The sequence below is a fragment of the Channa argus genome, chromosome 15, assembly GCF_033026475.1.
Source record: "Channa argus isolate prfri chromosome 15, Channa argus male v1.0, whole genome shotgun sequence".
Lineage (NCBI taxonomy): Eukaryota > Metazoa > Chordata > Actinopteri > Anabantiformes > Channidae > Channa > Channa argus.
In genome coordinates this window covers 9,030,881-9,050,286 of record NC_090211.1, presented here as the reverse complement: position 1 = coordinate 9,050,286, position 19,406 = coordinate 9,030,881, and the positions used below count along the sequence as shown (strand labels likewise).

At 40.1% G+C, this 19,406-nt stretch overlaps 1 protein-coding gene across 1 annotated transcript in view; it reads left to right on the top strand.

Moving 5' to 3' along the window:
- Positions 1-1,192: 1,192 nt before the first annotated feature.
- The window catches only part of LOC137100084 (uncharacterized), an 84,620-nt gene continuing 66,406 nt past the window's right edge, over positions 1,193-19,406 (top strand). The window contains 21 exon segments of the mRNA XM_067477715.1: positions 1,193-1,198; positions 4,518-4,655; positions 4,918-5,074; positions 6,181-6,270; positions 7,222-7,396; positions 7,868-7,998; positions 8,207-8,358; positions 8,733-8,888; positions 10,727-10,906; positions 11,538-11,625; positions 12,306-12,428; positions 12,720-12,812; positions 13,618-13,824; positions 14,394-14,488; positions 14,766-14,908; positions 15,823-15,978; positions 16,120-16,171; positions 16,589-16,699; positions 16,855-16,956; positions 17,509-17,750; positions 17,855-18,051. Coding sequence (XP_067333816.1) covers positions 4,528-4,655; positions 4,918-5,074; positions 6,181-6,270; positions 7,222-7,396; positions 7,868-7,998; positions 8,207-8,358; positions 8,733-8,888; positions 10,727-10,906; positions 11,538-11,625; positions 12,306-12,428; positions 12,720-12,812; positions 13,618-13,824; positions 14,394-14,488; positions 14,766-14,908; positions 15,823-15,978; positions 16,120-16,171; positions 16,589-16,699; positions 16,855-16,956; positions 17,509-17,750; positions 17,855-18,051 — 2,778 coding nt within the window. The 5' untranslated portion in view covers positions 1,193-1,198; positions 4,518-4,527.

Sequence of the window (19,406 nt, the reverse complement as noted above, 5' to 3'; positions counted from 1 at the left end):
TTTAAACATTTTTGTATATTTTAGCCATTGTTTAGTGGTGTAGTGAACTTACTAGTGAAGTAAAAAACAGTGTCAGCAGACAACAGGTTTTTTTTTTCTTTAAAAATAGAAAGTTGTAGTTTTCAAAGTTATTACTCAGTCTAATTTTTATACTCATCTATGAAAGTTTACAGACCAACTTCCTGGTTCAACTTTGCCAAAAAAGCAGAACAACAAAGAACATTTATAGTTATGGTTTTAAGTGAAGTTGACCACCCAAAGTAGCTTTTCCAAAATGTTTTTTTGAAAGTTCCGCAAACGATGACACACCTGACTGATGGGAACGCAGATCTGTGTTTTAACTTGGAAAACTAAACAGAAACACAGAGTTTGACAGCTTCAGTCCAGTTACTCTGTAGTCTCTGACTTTTAAAACTGCTGTAGACTGACTGTCGACATCCACTGTTCATAAAAAAGATATTTCTGAACAAAATCGACATGAATATTGGTTAATAACATTTATTATTTTAAGAAGTATTTCAAGAACTTTTGTTGTGGTTTTAAGTGAGTTAATACTGTATCAAATCATGCATTTTAACTTCAACCAACCTTATGTGGACAACCACTTTGACTTAAAATGTTATTATGTTATGTTATCATAACATAATAATAGAATTGATGGCCAGAGCTAAGCAATGTGAAGCTTTGTTTTGTTTTCAGTAAAGACAGTGTACTATATATAGTATCAGTTCATCCCTTTTCATGTAAAATAGCTTTCTGGCCACATCTCAAGCATCTCTGTGGGTCCAATCCTATGTCCAAAATGTCTTTTTAATTGCAGCAGCTCTAAAACCCATACACATCATAAAAGAGCTTTGTCTGTTTTCTTCTCAGCCCTGGAAAGAATTTGTCCATTTTCATAATTACATTATTATAATGAAAGACAATTAGAATAAAGAGAAATCTGTTCAGTGGACTTTCCCTTTCAGCCTTCTCTCAACCACTCATGCTTTTTGTTAATGCTCCAGTCCTTGTGAAAAAGATAGCTTCCTTAGAAGCACCCAGGGTTGACTCACTTCCTCCTTTTTGCTTTCTCTCTTGCTCTCACTCTCTGTTTCTCTCTCTCTGATGCCCTCTCTTTCTCTGTATGTCTCAGGTTGTGGTTCTCCTCTTTAGAGTTTCCTGCAGTTACATTGTAACGCAGAGCTGAAGGCAAGAGGTAGGTGCATTTTCTTCTTTTTTTACAATCTGTGGTAAAGATTAAATGTGTGACACATTACAGCATTGGAAGCTACTTGTACAAAGACGATATTACCCGAGACATTTTAGTTTTCATAATTTATCTCAGGAGGGATGTTGTGGTTAGTCAACGTGAAACAGTTGCTGGGAAGCATCTCGTTCTCATGTCAGAGGTGAGAATGGAGGCGATGATGGTGGTAAAAAGTGCCCTGGTGCCTCCACCTTAAGAGCTTACAGGCAAATAAACAATTAGTCCTACTGGCTTGTGGCAACGCAACAAACACTGCTCAGAGCTTAGCAAGCCCTATGTATCTCTTTGTTTAATACAGAATGGTAGAGAAAGACAATCCTGCCGCCACAATAGGTGTCACAGAAAGTTGTGATGAAAAGGTTTCATGCTCTTCCTGTTCCGTTCCTCCCCCAATCAGCTGATAATTCGAGTGCTGATGCTCGCTGCTGATGCCTTAATAGATAAAACGTGCAGGTTACTCATTTGAAAAAGCACTTTCAAAAGTGCTGCCTGTGTTCTGTGATTATACCTTGTGCTTTCAAATTGTCTTCCTACACTGAATTGGAAAACAATCTGCACATTTGAACTTTCATGAAAATGACAGGGCATTTACTGTTGACTTTTCGTCTTGTTTTACATACAGTAGCAATCGTGCCATCAACTGGCTAGGTAAACTAGTTACTGATTTAATTCACTGCTTGTCGTCCAGGACAAGTGCAACACAATGCAACATTTTTGAGCAGCAGAGGATAAAGAGCATCTGTACGATTACTAGCATGCAACCTGTGAGTAGAGTGAGCATATATTATAAAAAGTAATTAAATGTTTAGCTTTACGCAACATTTTTATAACATATCAACTACAAAATCATATTTTCTGTAGTCCTGACTAACACATTAATGGCTTTTTTCCTAACTCTTTGATGATTCGCGTGCATTTTATTTGATCAGTTTAAAGTTCTGTGTTACTGTGACTGTTCCCTTAAAAGCATCTGCCAAGTGTGGTTGGTGTGATTTGAGCACATAGTTTACTGAAGCCATCTGTCAAGATTTATGTATCAAAGCTTTTGCTTCATAGAAATGCTAACGGTTCATAATTATAGCTGTATGAGTGTGAATGTTTTCCTGATGTCTGTGCTCCAGTCTAAATTCAGTAATGGATAGGAAGACAAGCTGAAAGGTCAAAGGTTGGAGTTCATGACATATCTGGAGTGTTATGAGTGGAGGGGCATTAGCAAAGGCTGACCCGATTAGTGTCAACAGATGCAAATACCATAAGGAGCTATATTATCTTTCTGAGCTCGTCTTACCTAAACACACATAAAACAACTGAACATGCACACATACAGACAAAGCTATGACGGTTGATTTGTGTGATGATTTGCACAAATGCACAAGCTTTCCCTGGTAATAACATTAGAGGAAAGGTTTGAAGGGGTTTGAGTTTGCATTAATTATTATTATATTATTTATTATCCAGCTGGCTCATGGCATCGTTAGGCAGATGACTGTAGGTTATTTATGCAAGTCATGGGATCTTCTTCTTTTTGCACCACGAAGTCGATCTTTTCAACATGCACCATTCCAAATCCCAGCAAACTGACCGACTAACTTCTGTTCTTTTAGCAGTAGTTAAAGTTTAATATAGAAAAAGTGAAGGAAACCTGTCTCTAAGTTTAGAAGCAGCAGTGTGTTGACAGCTTGGTATGCTCTGTGTATATTGTAAACTAGACGTGTGATCAAAGAAATGAGCCGGAGAGATAAAGACAAAGAAAGATCAAAAGACAGACGCAAACAGTAAAACAGAGACAACTTTCCTCTGTCTTATTGTTCTATACGGCATATGATGTTATGTGTTGGTCTTTTTGTGTTACAAATCCACTGACACACAAACAATGCACATAATGTCCAAACAGGACCACCACCACAAGCACCAACAAACACAGAAACACACACATTCACACACACGCACATATATGTACACCACAAACTTCCAATGTACTCATCTGCAGTCTTTTACTGACAGTGACTGTGCCGATTTTGAGAATGGTGAGTGGGTGTGTTGACTGGAAACAAGTAGCAGTGATCCATCACAAGTCTTCTCAACCAAGACAGAGTAACACTCACAGGGTGAAGCTGTTGACTCCATAGAGGAGCCTGTTTAAGCCCTTAACATGTTCAGAGTAAAGACACAAACCCGAGTCAACCACTATGGGTTGAAGCTGCAGTCCTGGAGGGAAACCAGAAACATCTGTATACTAGTAGGTTTCATTTTGCAAAATGTGATGTGGGTACACTTGTAGTGGCATGTCACAGAGTTTTCAGATAGTTGGGGATCATGATGTGGATTTTCAGAGAAAGAGAAAACCTATGTTTACATTTCTAGCTGGCAATGATTGACTTTGTCAGTTCAAATGACAACTGTTACTGGTAGATTGTATCACCTGTAGCCAAATTAACCTTTGTTCCTTGAGATGTTTGAAGAGGTTGCATTTGGCTGACTGTTTAATATTTCCAACTGACTGGTTTTACAACACTTTCCTCGTAGGTGTTTTTATCCAAAGCCACTTACAAGTGATGAGCACACAGATTATGAGAGACCTGGGATTCAGTGTCTTGCCCAAAAATACTTTGACACGTGGACAGGAGGAGCCAGAAATGTAACCCCCGACCCTATAATTAATGTACCGTGTGACCCACACGACTTCCTTAGCCACAACCACCCAAGTTAGTCCTGGTGTAATAAACAAAGCAAAATCTGTTATGATGTTGTAAAAGGTCTATGTTTGGTTGCATAACTTGCTGGATTTTCAAACAATAAAGTCACGTTTAACAAGAGAAGAGTGGCGTGAGGACCAACCTTTGTGGTTTTGATGTACGTGCAGGAATTGTTTGAGTGTAAACTTACTCAGAGCTAATAAAAATCTTTAGTTTACCATAACCCGTACCCACAAATTAATTTATATTGTTACTTAATGATGCGGTCATTGGCCTTGGAAATCACTGTAATACTACCTCTGTAGGTAATAAGCCATTTAGCCATCACATTAAACCATTCCTCAGGACCTTTGGTTTAAAAAGGCTATAAAAAGATATATCCTTCTAAAAAGTCTTGAAATACCAATTTACTGCTTTGACATATTCATGGCTTTATTGGACGATCACTGTCCAGGGGAAGGGAACTCAGTTGTCTTCTTTTCATGACCTTGGATCCTTGTATGTCTTTACTCTTTTCGTCAAGCCATGTTTGCCACTTTCCACATTATCACCAACACATTTTTTATCTCTAGGGTGTTGAAGATGGCAGTGTGGATCCAGGCTCAGCAGCTCCAAGGAGATGCTCTGCACCAAATGCAGTCTTTGTATGGTCAGCATTTCCCCATTGAGGTGCGACATTATCTGTCTCAGTGGATAGAAGGTCAGCTCTGGTGAGTTTCTAAGCACAAACAGAATGAGCGTGGGGGTGAAGTTATGCCCACATATAAGCTTGAACCAGTGTTTGTTTTGCAATTTTCTTGTTCATGAGTAAATGTGGAGAATGCTTTTTTTATTTTCCATTTTTTTGCTTGTGCTACTCAGCATTGTGTGCGTGAATGAACCACGCACACGGTTCATTTATTAACAATTCATTGATTTATCCTGTGTCAATGCTGTGTGTGTGTGTGTGTGCGTGTGTGTGTGTGCTGTTAGGGATGCGGTAGACCTGGAGAACCCACAGGAAGAGTTTAAGGCCAAGCGCCTGCTGGACAGTCTGATACAGGAGCTGCAGAACAAGGCTGAGCACCAGGTGGGAGAGGACGGCTTTCTACTCAAAATCAAACTGGGACACTATGCCAGCCAGCTCAAGGTAAGGTTTTTGGAGATATACCTCAGCAACTAAGGGAACAGTACTGCATGCCAAGCATTGTCGACTCCACTGCCATTTGCCAGCCAGCTTACAAAAACTTCCACTTGTCTTGTACCACTGTCAAATAAGCCAAAAACAACTCCAGAGGCATATTTAAACAAATGAGATCATAAAACACCTGCTTAGACTGTCACCACGTTTTCCATGAAACATTTAAATTGTTTTACTGTGTGACAACACGATTAGTAAGTGGTTGGAAGGCACAACTGTTCAGCTCAGATGCCTTCCTTGCCATAGTTCTTAGAAAGAGTACACAGTGCAGAAAATGTTTTAAGAACAGGTTGTATCCAGCGTGAGGAAAACAAGAGGACAGTCCAAGTGAGAGCCTTGGTAGCCAGCCAACACTGCTCTTTATGAGTGAGCTCCCTGCTCTCAGTCCCATTCTTCTGTTTGTCTTTCTCCCCTTCCTGAAACCAGGCAGAGAGATAGAGTGAGGGGCACTGGTTGTACCAAATCAAGCTGCTGTTTTTATCTGTGCGTATGTTTTTATGTGTGACTTTTGTATTATGCTCAATCATACCTTTAGAAATTAAAATGATGTAGGAGAAATGCCACTGGTGCCCAGTGTTCTGTTGCTCATTTACAAAGTGTTGTGAAAACCTAGTTTATTCCTACACCTGAACCAAAAACAACCACAATATCACCAAATGACACAAAGTAGTATTTTTCAGACCGAAAGTGAAACCTCAAAATTGTTACACTACTCATCAACAAAAATACTGTAACACATAGACCACTCAACTCTGGTGTGTGTGTTTATGAGAGAGAGAGGGGGAGAGAGAGAGAGAGAGAGAGAGAGAGAGAGAGAGAGAGAGAAAATGTGTGTGAATTATTAATGAGTCATGTCTCTATAAGAAGTGTTCTAAGCTTCAGAGATGAGTCTCATTAGGCTAATTTAAAGGGTTTTAGTGTGTCTGCAGCATTGGCTCCAGAAACTAGTAAGCTTCTTTGATGTGACTAAATTGACGTGTCCTGCGTGTAGTGCAGACTCCACTCACCAGGGGCTAACAGGCCTTAACACAGCACATGTGCTCCTTGTCTTCCAGAGCACGTATGACCGCTGTCCTCTGGAGTTGGTCCGATGCATCAAACACATCCTCTACACAGAGCAGAGGCTTGTCAGAGAGGCCACAAATGTAAGTAAGATGCATAGAAAAACAGAGAAATCTGACGTATGCATGTATACTTCTGCTTAATTGTCTACACACATACTTCCTTCTTGAAAATAGAAAGTTGCTTAGTCAAACACTTGTGGCTTCTTCGTGCATTATTATTCCATAGCCTACACAAAGCCTGCACAAACAGAAACTCAAACTGCAAAATGCTGACTGATTTAAAGATTGGGGAGTTGGTTAACTAATCTGTTTCCCTCCAGAGCCTACAGACTTCCTTGCATTATTATAAATGTGATGGGTACACACACACACACACACACACACACACACACACACACACACACACACACACACACGAAAATGGTCTTGTTAAAGCAGTCCATTTGTATTTCTTCACTGCAACACTGAAATATGGATGGAAGCCAGAAATGGAAGTCACATATTTCACGGTTTATAACAGGCACAGGGTTATAAAACCATAAAGCCAGCAGTGCGTAAAACATCTGACTCTCAGCAACTCCTGGGGTAAATTGATTTCCAGTCATAACGCTTTTTCTATTAGAGGAATGCATATTCGGACTGATTGAATTCCACCCTATTTGGTCTGAACTTTTAGGCACCATAGTTCTCTTCTTCATAGCTTTAACTGACCATGCGGTGTGTCTGAGCACGATAGGCAAATGCATTTCCTCGCTGTTTATTTGTAGTGTTTCCACTTAGCTTGTAGTCACTGGACATTTTACAGTCAATGAACCCAACTCTCACATGAAGGGGTCAATACATTGTGACCAACTTGGTTTACTGTGTCCACTTCATCCATTTGCCTTTAACAACCGTCATAAAAATTCTGGTGTCAGGCTAAATACATTCCATGCACCATCTAATGGGAAACCAACCTTACATATCAATGATCCCAACCCTATGATTTCCTCCCTCTCTCTCTGGCTCTCAATCAAACATTGTTATTGACAGTCAAGCTCTCCGGTGGGTGGGATGATGGACAGCATGTCTCAAAAATACCAACAAATCAACCAAGCTTTTGAGGAGCTTCGTCTCATGACCCAAGACACTGAGAATGATCTGCGCAAGCTCCAGCACAACCAGGAATATTTCATCATCCAGTACCAGGAGAGCCTCCGCATCCAGGGTGAGACTTGAGCACTTGCCTTTCATAATTGCTGCTCTAAATTTATGCGAGAACAGATACTTTTACTGACTAAACAGTAAAACAGATGAGTGTATGCAGCTAAGAATCAATAAACTATGAACTGAGTGGTCAGGTGACAGAAAAATAGTCAACAAGTATCCAGGTGTGAAATTATACATTACATATTTGACAGCTGTCTGAAATATTTTGCTAGATGGATCACCTGCCGATTTCACTATCCAGCAACCTGTGCTTATCATACATGATTCACCTTTTTTAAAACGTTTGGTTTTGGGTTATATGTGACTGTATGATATCTGTAATATTTTTTCTTCTGAGTAAATCCGGGGGATAACAGGCACTGTATGTGCACAGGTTACAGATTTTGACCTTCTCTCTTTTCCTCTTACCATCTCAACTTTGTCCCTACCCTTCCCCCCTCTGGATGGCATCAACCTAACCCCTCCCCAGCTCAGCTGACCAGCCTTGCCACGCTGCCCCCTGCTGACCGACAGCTCAGGGAGCCCGCCCTTCTCAGCAAGAGAGCCACTGTGGAGGCATGGCTGACCAGAGAGGCCAACACACTACAGAAATACAGACTGGTAAGACAGGAGCATTCTCTCTTAAGTAAAACTCAATTTGTGTCTATTTTGCAATTTGTGTCTATACTGCACACATATTAAAACAATATGACTTTTGTTAGTTTTCATATGTGTATGTAGTATTGCCAGTATTTGTTTGCCAAACAGCGTATCCCTAAAGAGAAAAAACAGCAACAATGATTCTGTGGCTGTTTATTGTTGTGTGTAGGACTTGGCAGAGAAGCACCAAAAAACACTGCAGCTGTTGAGGAAGCAGCAGACCATCATTCTGGATGACGAGCTGATCCAGTGGAAGAGACGGCAACAGCTGGCAGGCAACGGGGGCCCGCCGGAGGGAGGCCTGGACATCCTGCAGTCATGGTGAGCACTCTTCCACCTCCCACCAAGATCAAGGCCCCTGGACTCCCTCGCAAAACAAAGGGTCACATGTTTATAAGGTTGCAATTGATTATTACTGGGTTTATTTCCAAAGTTTATTGGCTCATAATAAGAGAGACATAGACAGACATGTCTGGTTTTAAATCTTCTCATCCTTTATTTTAAGATTAACTGTGTGCCAGTCCCACCTATCCACTTAGGGACTGGATTGTTGTTTACAGCTATCCTGTTTAATTTGAATTGATATGACCTGCTAGAGTAAAACTTTCTTCTGTACAAATGTATATAGGCAAAGTATAAACATAAGGGCTTAGGCCTAATCCTTTCTTGACTGTGTTTGTGTGTATCTGTGCCAGGTGTGAGAAGCTGGCAGAAACTATCTGGCAGAACAGGCAGCAGATTCGGAGAGCAGAGCACCTCAGACAACAGCTGCCCATCCCCGGCCCCATTGGTGAACTCCTCAGTGAGCTCAACAGTACTATAACAGATATCATCTCAGCATTGGTAACCAGGTGTGTGTTTTAAGGATTGTCTATAGTTCCATAGGCTGATCCTTGACTGAATACGTAAGTTAAGCGTAGTGTCAGTATAGCATTAATACAACTGCCCTTTCCTGCACTCAGTGTTGGCCTTTATACAAGCACATTCTGCTTACATAACTTACATAATAGTTTTGTGGACCACAGACATAATCTATTTTTAAATTAAATTACTCAGGTTTTCCATTTTTCCATCTAATGATTCGATCCATGTGAGTGAAGTTTCACTACATGAGTGTAGAGAAGGTGCGGACATGGTGAGAATGTTTGTTTGTGTACCATTAATTCTGTATCTTCACTTACTGTACAGTACTTTAGACAAATGAACAGTTGCTGGAGTGAGGACATGTCAGTTTAGATCAGGCCTTAAAAGGAGTGAGTTTAAAGTAATCGTGTGCAAGGAAAAAACTACTAAGATCTTAGTATGGACTATGTATTTACCGTGCAGCCAAATTACGTTATTCTTAATGAACAATTGCAAATAGTTACATTTTCGTGTGTCTGCTTCATACTAATAATTGCTCCATGCACAGAGGTAAATGGTGGCAGCTGGATACACCTGAGGAAGAAAGAGAAGAAAAGAGCACACAGTGTGCAAAATATTAAGGGAAAGCAAGGGCACATGCAACAGGTCTCTGCATTATTCTCTCTCTGCGTTATGTCTGGCAGGGTCTTTTAGCCAAGCTTCTCCAAACAGGAAGTAATGTGAAGTCTTTGACAGCATCTTCTTTGACATTCCTAGAACATTGTGTCTGCAGGGACCCTTACAATATTGAGAAGCTGTGTCACTGTCATAGCAATTTCTGATTGGCCACATACAAGTCTGTGACCAGACAGTAATGCACTCCTATCACGCAAACACACATTGTGCTTCTTTAACCAGTTCATCTCTATGGTATCTAGAATCCCCAGGAGTTTTCAGGCTGCAAATGGGAGAGTGCTGTCTTCTCACCATCACTTAGTTCAGCTACAGACCAGAGGTCTTTAAGGCTCAGAACAACAGTGTGTGCCAAACAGAAAAGCAGACCCACGTTGTTAGAAGAAAGTAATTGTTAACCCTGTTAGTTTGCTGATCAGCGATTAATTTCATGACCTTCCATTAGTGCTCATGGTTACAATTAAGGTCGTTTTCAAAGGCTAAATGTTCTTAAATCTGCAGCTCAGTAGAGCTTAAAGGAACCCTGTGGAGTTTTCCTAACCAGCAATCAGTTATTTTACCATTTTACAAAAAGCAGCAAAGCATGTTGAAAGCACTGACGTTGTTTTGTTTGTAATTGCATTCTACATTCTACATTCTACTTTCTACATTCTACACAGTAGCTAAGGAAGCTATGAATGGACCCAGATAAGCTATTATTATTGCTTATTATTATTTCTTATCATCTTGTCTCCTGTAAATACAAGACATGACCATGTGACAAGAGGCCATATTAAACTGTTAATGATCTGATGTAATATATACTTCTCTAGGTGAGTGTCGGTATTACACATAGTCAAAGATGCGAAGGTTGAGATGGCTGTGTGTTTCCATGCACGCTGTCAGTGAAAAAGGCAGGGTTCAGTCTGCCCTGTTGGCTTAGCTGTGATCGCTGATTTCCACATTAAAGGGCCAGGAACTGAAAGCCAGATGAAAGTCACTTGGCCAGATGAGCTCTTGCATAAAGAGTCTGATAAATAAGCATGTTTTAAATAAAATAATTATCCTATCTATTTTAAAAGAGCCCTAATTTATACATAGCATGACTTTAACTAATCCAAAGCACCTGGGATTTGTCGTGCATTTAAGTCTAATTTTTATTTTGTCTCCACAGCACCTTCATCATTGAGAAACAACCTCCACAGGTGCTAAAAACCCAAACCAAGTTTGCTGCCAATGTTCGCCTGCTAGTGGGGGGGAAGTTAAATGTGCACATGAACCCACCCCAGGTCAAAGCAACCATCATTAGTGAACAGCAAGCCAAGGCCCTGCTCAAAAATGAGAACACGAGGAAGTAAGTTTAGTGTCTCATTCATGTCAGTGTGGAATAAACAAATGGAAAACGCCTTAATTTAACAAGGACTTATATTTGCAATATCTGAAGGTTTAGATGTTGTAAATTGATGCAGAAAAGGGACACATGTTGCTGCTTTCCAACTGTAGCATCGATGTGTTGTCTTTTTTCTCTTTCAACACACATTTTTTAGTATTCCATCTTTTTCAATAGTTGTGGCTCTACAATAAGCTTTTATGGCGCCATTAAGATAAGGAAGGTTACTGGATCCCAGCATGAAGTGGCCTAGTCTGTTTCCAGACCTCACCACAAAGATATGGCTGGTAGTCGAGCAATTTCTCAGAGGAATCTATGGTGTAAATGCTGAATCCACATTTAGCCGGGTTCCACAACCTCGGACCACATTCCCTTTGGCTAATAGAAAACCTTTCAAGACTGTAGGTCAGCCAGGCAGCCAGTGCTTTAAATTGACAAGCCCATCAACCATCAATCTGTAGATTCTCATCCAAATCACCTAGTATGGCACCCGATCTGCAGGCTAGAAACTATGATGTGCCAAGTAGAAAACATTTTATGCCCAGCATGACACTTCAGCTAATTGACTCACCCGTTGATTGTCTCTCTCATTAAGTGACAGCAGTGGGGAAATTCTTAACAATAACTGTGTGATGGAGTACCACCAGACAACAGGCACCCTCAGCGCCCACTTCAGGAACATGGTGAGTGAGGGCTTGTGTACTAGATGAGCAGATGGGGTTAGGGTTATTGAAGCTTTTGGGCCATTGATGCAACAAAAGGTGCCTGAACAACTAATTTACATTCACAATACATTAAAGCATACATATACACGTTTCAGCTTTGTCCCTGTTCCCTCGTGATTTAAGCTAAGTGTATATATAAATATTGAACTGCACTAAATTAAATATGCCATTATCTGTTGGCCTGTACTAAAGAGCTGCTCAACCAGTTATGACAACCAGTATAGTAGGTAGCTTGTTTTGCATGTATGCAATCATTTTGTCAATGAGCACGGAATAGGGTTGAAATGTCTGAAAGTCCAAACCTTTTAAGTGCTTAAAATATCTTTTTAGTGCAATAAATATCTCTTGTAGTTGATCATTGTCTATGTGTATTGTGGATATTATAGTGCAGTAAGGGAATTCACATAATTCTGGCTGCTTGGTAGGATCAGTGGGCAGCATCACTAGAGCCTCACTCTACATCTTACATGCTATACGCAACAATTTCAAGAGTTTTTTTGAAATGATAGACCTGTAGAGTGGGTCAAAGTCAATTATACATATATGTAATATCTGCATGACATGTTATCATCAACTGCACTGGCAGCATTCACAGTATATGTAGTATTGCTTATTCTTGTGCATCATCTTTCATGCAGTCTTTGAAGAGGATCAAGAGATCAGACAGACGAGGAGCAGAATCTGTCACAGAAGAGAAGTTCACCATTCTGTTTGAGTCCCAGTTTAGTGTCGGAGGAAACGAGCTTGTGTTTCAAGTGAAGGTAAAAGCGTGCAGATGGTGAAAGAGGGGAGGAAACAATTGAATAGCCTTAGCCTTGACACACAATAGTACTGTCCCAAAACCTTCAGCATCCACTCCTAACATACTTTGATGCGCAGTGCACCACATGTGCACCACATTCTTCCCAGTAGTTTTATGATGTCGCATAAAAAGCTCTTTTGCACATTAACACTGATATTCACACTATGAAGGTCATGTTGTTTTGCTGTATGTACACCATTTATTGTTACAGCTTTCTTAAGCGGGTGGCCTCTCTTCCTTCCCTGAACAGACATTATCACTTCCTGTAGTGGTGATAGTTCATGGTAGCCAAGACAATAATGCCACAGCAACTGTTTTGTGGGACAACGCTTTTGCAGAGCCGGTGAGTAAATGTTTGCATGTGTGATTGTGTCTCGTTTAATTTAGAAATGGCAACCCATTAGTCTGTGCTTAGAATTGGCAACAACAATTACAACTTATTTTATAAAGACGTGTTGTGTGTTTTTACAACTTGACTTTACTAGAGTGATTTTCTTTTCTCTCACCACATTTACACAGTTATGCACATGCACACTTGGAAGCTTCCCAGTCCAACCACAGTCTGACCTGCTGACCACTGAGCAGCTCCACAGTGGTGTCAATGAGGGAGGGGCTAGCGACCTTGTGGTCATTACTCTAACCTTTAGGTCACCACTTCTTCAACACAGGCAACAATTGAAAATGTATTTTTCCACAAAGAGTTCAATTACCATGTTAAAATTCCTTTTAAATTACATTTTTATTCTCCCTTAATGAGAGACTTCATAATCTCCAGAATCCACAAATATGCACATACTTCTCATTTTAAAGTTTAACTGCTGGACATCTCCTCTTTCCCATAAAACTGGCACACTTGGCTGCCAGTGATTGGCTACTAAGCTAGTGTGAATTTGGCAAAATCAAACTGATAAGGTCTTAAACTAAGATTTATGTTTGGCTCAGAAACTCTCCCGTCAGCAGATGAACATGAAATGAACATGCCTTTTAGTGTCAATCTCGCTCATTCATCCTTCTATGTAAAGAACCTCAAACTTCTAACCACATTTTTAGCTGTGTATACATTCGTGTTTGGACATTTTATCTGCGATGCTGCTGCCTCCTTGCTCCACGCTAATATAAATTCTCTGCTGTCTTCTGTGTGACTACAGGGTCGAGTGCCTTTTCTCGTGCCAGATAAGGTGCTTTGGCCTCAGCTGTGTGAGGCCATCAACATGAAGTACAAGGCTGAGGTGCAGAGTAACCGGGGCCTGTCTGAGGAGAACCTGGTCTTCCTGGCACAAAAGGCCTTCAGCAGCTCCAGCAACAACCCTGAGGACTACCGCAACATGACTATGACCTGGTCTCAGTTTAACAGGGTCAGCACCAGTTTCTTTCCCCCTTTCTAAAACGCCCACAGGCCACTTTCAGTTAGCCATTTCAGCTCCATGCATGTTCTCCACATTGGTTATTCATACATAGAAATATTTCTTGCTCCATTTGCGGTGTCCCTACTGCCCTATTCTGTAGTCAACTTGAGCTGGAACGCCTCTTTGGTGGCCAGGTCTTCATCTTAATGGGCCTGTTTGTCCACACAGTGAAAGGCTGGAGGCCTCGTTTTCTGGCTTAAAGCAACCGGCGATGGCAGAGAACACACATTCACCACACACTATCAGTCTTATTAGATTAGAGGAACATGACGCTTTCAGCTGCTTCTCAGGCTTGTGTCTAGGAGGCTACAAACATATACACAGTTTAACCCTGGCTTGTTTTTCCTCTTTCCCAGCTGCACACTTGAAATCATAAACACAACTATGATGAGGACTTATTGTTCTCTGTATTTTTTGGACTAGGTGGACATACTGGAATCTTAGAACTTTTCAATGGATGTGTGGTTCTGTTTTAATATTTCTTAATACTCTTTTGCCAAAACGCTTTTCCTCTACAGGAAAGCTTGCCAGGGAGAAACTTTACATTTTGGCAATGGTTTGATGGTGTGATGGAACTCACAAAGAAGCATCTCAAACCACACTGGAATGACGGGTAAGGAAACTGTAGAGGTTTCGTGTTCAGGTTTCTGCTGTTGACTGAAAAATGTAGAGGAATAAAAAATAAAAGCTGTATTTTTCTCAGTTTGACAGCTGGACTGCATGTTCTGTGAAAGTATGTGTTTTTCTGGGCTTAATTTTTTAGTCTTGTCAACTCAGACAATGGTTAACATTGATGATTTACCATGGCAAGTTAGGGAGCTGGACTGGCTCTCACCAAGGGTTGAAAAGAAGGCAATAAGCACAACAAGCACTCTTTTCTTTTTTTTTAGAGCCATCTTGGGCTTTGTAAACAAGCAGCAGGCTCAGGACATGCTGATGTCCAAACCCAATGGTACTTTCCTTCTGCGCTTTAGTGATTCTGAAATCGGTGGAATAACAATTGCGTGGGTTGCAGAAAATCCTAACAAAGCAGGTATGACATGCAAATGCTTGTTACAACGCCAATGTGAGATGTAGAAGTATTTTTTTCTAGTTGATTTAGGGCTGTTGTTTACTAAGAAATATTAATATTAAACAATTTAGCCACTAGAGGCAGAAAGACAAACTACAACTTGAACACAACAAATATTAGCAAGATACTTAGCAAGTACTCATTACTAAAATGTAAGCATATCTTTGTAGACATATTTGAATGTTGAAAATTTAAATTAATTTTATAAATGAATCATATTTTATCAATGCTACAATCTGAAGCCAGTATTAGCTTGTTCTTCTGTACTGTAGGCCTCTCAAAAACCAATAAAAACAACCATACCCACCACTCCATGATGTGTCTGTGTGAGGGTTGTTGAAAATATGATACGTTTTAAAAATCCAATTTATCCTATAAGTTACATGTACAAACAGTTTATCGTGAATTCAAAACTATTTTTTTACTCAGAATTATGGGAGAATACTAATATAATGTCGTATACATAACAATATAGAATTATAACTATCATAACTGCTCAACTTAAGCCAAAAAAAATCAGCTAATTCCAGGTTTCTTTGGCTTGCAAAATGTTGTATCACTGGCTATTTACTCAGCTGTCTCCAATTTGGTGCTTTTTGAGCTGTGTGGTTTGAGCATTTAGAAACAGTTTCGTATGATGGTTTGAGAGATGTAGAGAACTGTGAGCAAAAAAAGGACGGGTATAGCAGCACAATGAGGCTGTAGGTCAGATCAGTGTACATTTCACAGTTGCATTATTTACCATAAATGCATCTAGTGTGCGAGGACTACAACAAGATTCTTCAAGTTATCTAGTAATAGTGAAAATAAAATGTTCTAGAAAGAAAAGCAGATTATGTTGTTAACACTGTGGTGTTGGTGCTACACTTCTCCAGGTGAGAGAATGGTTTGGAATCTAATGCCATATACAACCAAAGACTTCTCCATTCGCTCTCTGGCTGACCGCATCAGTGATCTCAATCACCTCCTGTTTCTCTACCCCGACAGACCCAAGGATGATGTTTTCTCCAAATATTACACCCCACCACTCTGTAAGCAACCTTCTGTTTGCACTGGCTGCTGTTACTTTCAAAATTTAACATCACCGCTGCAAAGCCTCCATTGTGATGACTCTATGATGACTGCACTGAGCTATCAGTCATTCTCTCCCTGTGTGCTTGTTTGTTTTAAAGCTAAAGCAGTAGATGGATATGTGAAACCACAGATCAAACAAGTGGTGCCTGAGTAAGTATCAAGCTTCCTGTTCATCTTTCCCCTTGTTCTTCCACTCCTGCCCTCTCTGTCCTTTTTCCTTTGCTTCCATTCACCCACCAGTTCTTCTTCTGTGACAACATTTAGAGTTAATCACTAAATATTGGACCCTGAATTCAGATTAGCTATTAGTTCGCTGTTACAGTTGGAGGAGGCCAATTAAGGATAGTCAGGGTTCCTGAGCGAGCCTGTCTTCCACTCATCATTAGAGTTAAGCTTGTTAGTTAGCAAGCCCTGCTCCCTGCCTGTCTCCACAGTTGGTTTTCCCCGCAATACAGAAAATGGTCATAATGATGTAGTGAGGCCTGTTGCTTAGACAACAGCTGAACATAGACTCATATGCTTTTATCTTGGGTTTGTGTGTGTGTGTGTGTGTGTGTTTGTTCGTAGGTTTGCTACAGCCAATCCAGACCCAGCAGGTGGGAACCCAACTTATATGGATCACGTCGCCTCCCCAGCACCTGTCAGTCACCCTCACACCTATGGCATATACCCACCTATGTAAGTCTTTTAGACATATGAGATGCTCTGCTTGATTGTGTACTAAAAGTGTGTGGGTGTGAGGAGTGTCTTGCTGGCTCCTGTGTTTTATTTTGTTGCCAATTTGTTGCCAGCTTGTCTGACTGGGGCTGCCTTCTCTCTCTGTGTTCTGGCAGGAGTGATTCCATGTTGGATGCAGATGGAGACTTCGACCTGGATGACACCATGGACGTGGCAAGGCATGTAGAGGAGCTCCTCCGGCGGCCTGTAGAGAGCCAGTGGGGCGGCCAACAGTCCTGACCCCTGATCCCACTCGTGTTGAAATTTCTCATGGATTAATTCCATTAATTTCTCATTTGTTTAACATAGCTGCAATGTAAAATGTTAATAATCGTGATTTTTTTTTCTTCTCATGCATGTCAGTAACGTCTTAGTTTTTTGTGTCCATAAGCATTTGTAAAACTCACTGGGTATGAAGCAAAACCGACAATATTACAGTATTGTGAAAAAGAAAAGAATTCACATTCACATTGTGCATGCATTTCCATTTTCAGATTAAATAATATGCTACTCTATGTAGTCATCTAAACAGTTAAATAGTTTTTATTTTGTTAAGTTTTTATTTGTAAATGGGGTATCAGTATTTTGATAGTGACATTAAACTTGCCCTTTGACAACAAAAGGAACTTTAATGAAGACTTTTGCTGTTGCTCTAAACAGCATATTCTGAGTGAGTCTCTGCAGAGTTACATATTTTAAAATTCCATATACACTAACCTAAAGCCGGAGTGAATCTCTTTGCTCTCTGCAACTGACAGCACACACATCAGCACATGAAACACATGTGCAAGTGTACGATTATTTGTTCTGATTTGCTCACCAGCTGAAACCCAGGAGGGGGTAGTATGCACCTCCCTCGCTTTCACAGGGCTATTTGTCTTCTGTTTGTACACAGAAATGCAAATCTAAGCTTTTACCTAGTGCTGCCTGCTTGTCCTCTCAGGTCCCTCCATTCCCCTCATCAATGCTACCTCACATTATTCTACTCACAGCCACTGTTACTTTGGGTTTTGTTGTCGCTTCTGCACCACAATAACACCAATAGGTACTGGTCCTAGGGTTCCCTTACTGCCCAAGGATTAATTCTGTTGGCTGTTTTATGCTCACCTAAAGAAGTATAGAGGTCATGAAATGTCAAGTCTGGTCACTATGCCTGAATATGTGGGGCCGTGCTGCTCTTTTCTGACTTTTCTGCCTATCCATCTACTTGTTCCTATAGCTGTGTCATGACACTGTGGCACACAGTAAGTAGCATGTGCATGTCTCTGTGTGACAGTATGACCATGCCAGCGGCTAAATTTAAAAGGCACAGATAGATAAATGTCGAGTCGTGTTATCCGTGTTATATTTCACTGTGTATCCTCTTGCTTTCTTTCAGATGATCATTAAATTAGTGTAATAGAAAATGTTGAGACTTTTACCCCACTGCCTCCATTTAATACACACACATGTACAATGCTGAATAGAAAATATGTCATTGACGACAGCCTTACACCTCAGGAATGAATTGCTTTGCTTAACTCATGTCTAAGCCAAATAGAAAATGATCTGTGTGTACAGAATGTGAAATTATTTTCTCTATCATAATTCTATTTTATTAATGTTTCTCTGGCACTCCCCTAATGAATATAACCCCTTTGTATGTGTTCTGTTGAGGATTTATTTACAGTAGAAATACGTCCTAATCTGAGCAGAAGCGTCACAAAGGGACACAGAACAACTGGAAATCAGAGAAATCAATATGTACTTTTGTGTTTCTCCAACAGACATTACAGTATTTAAAAATTCCCCCATCTTTTTTTTAATTTAAGCCTTTTTTGTTCGTCTTTATTTGTATTTGTTTTTGAAATCCCAACCTACACGTGCAGTCTCGTGATATATCCTACATTACTATTATTCACCATCATTTTTGATCTTTGTCCCACTGTAGACTGTATTTTTTGATAATGTAGATGGCGTCGCCGTGTGTTGTTCAATGTATGTACCATGTTTGTGTTTTGGGTTTTTCACTTGGTCATTATCCAAGAGAAACGGTTGAGTTGAAAAGAAGAAAATAAAGTTTTATAAATAATTTGAACTGTAGAAGCACAGAAGATTTAGATGTCACTACAAAATAAATGCTATTTTTATTATGTGTGCAGTCACCACAGTCGATTTAACTGGCAAACTCAACACAGTGTAGAATGTCATCATGTGCCATGGACAGTATATGATAGTTCACAATAGGCAGGAAATAACTGATCCGTCTAAATGAACCTCATGCATTTTTACCTTACATTTGTGTAATAGTTGTTTTATTTGTCCCAGGTATTGTAGGTGTAAATTATATGTTTTTGTACAGGTAGCACATTAACACACAAATCCAAAGGAACTTTAACCGAGTGGAGCATGTTGACTTTCATACTGCCCAAAATAAATGTAAACCAATTGTTTTTTAGGATGTTGCTAAAAATATCTGTAACATCAACAACATCATAATACATTTGGTACAACTGAATGGAGGCCATATTAAAGGAGACATGTAGTAAATGTTGTGTGAGCACACAGTCAAAATGTAATGTCTAGTCACTGGCGTCAGCTAATAGCTGACCATAAAAGACGGTAAATATGGGAACCGAAAAGGAAAACATATTAATACAGTTTGTGTATGTGAATACATGTGTTATCC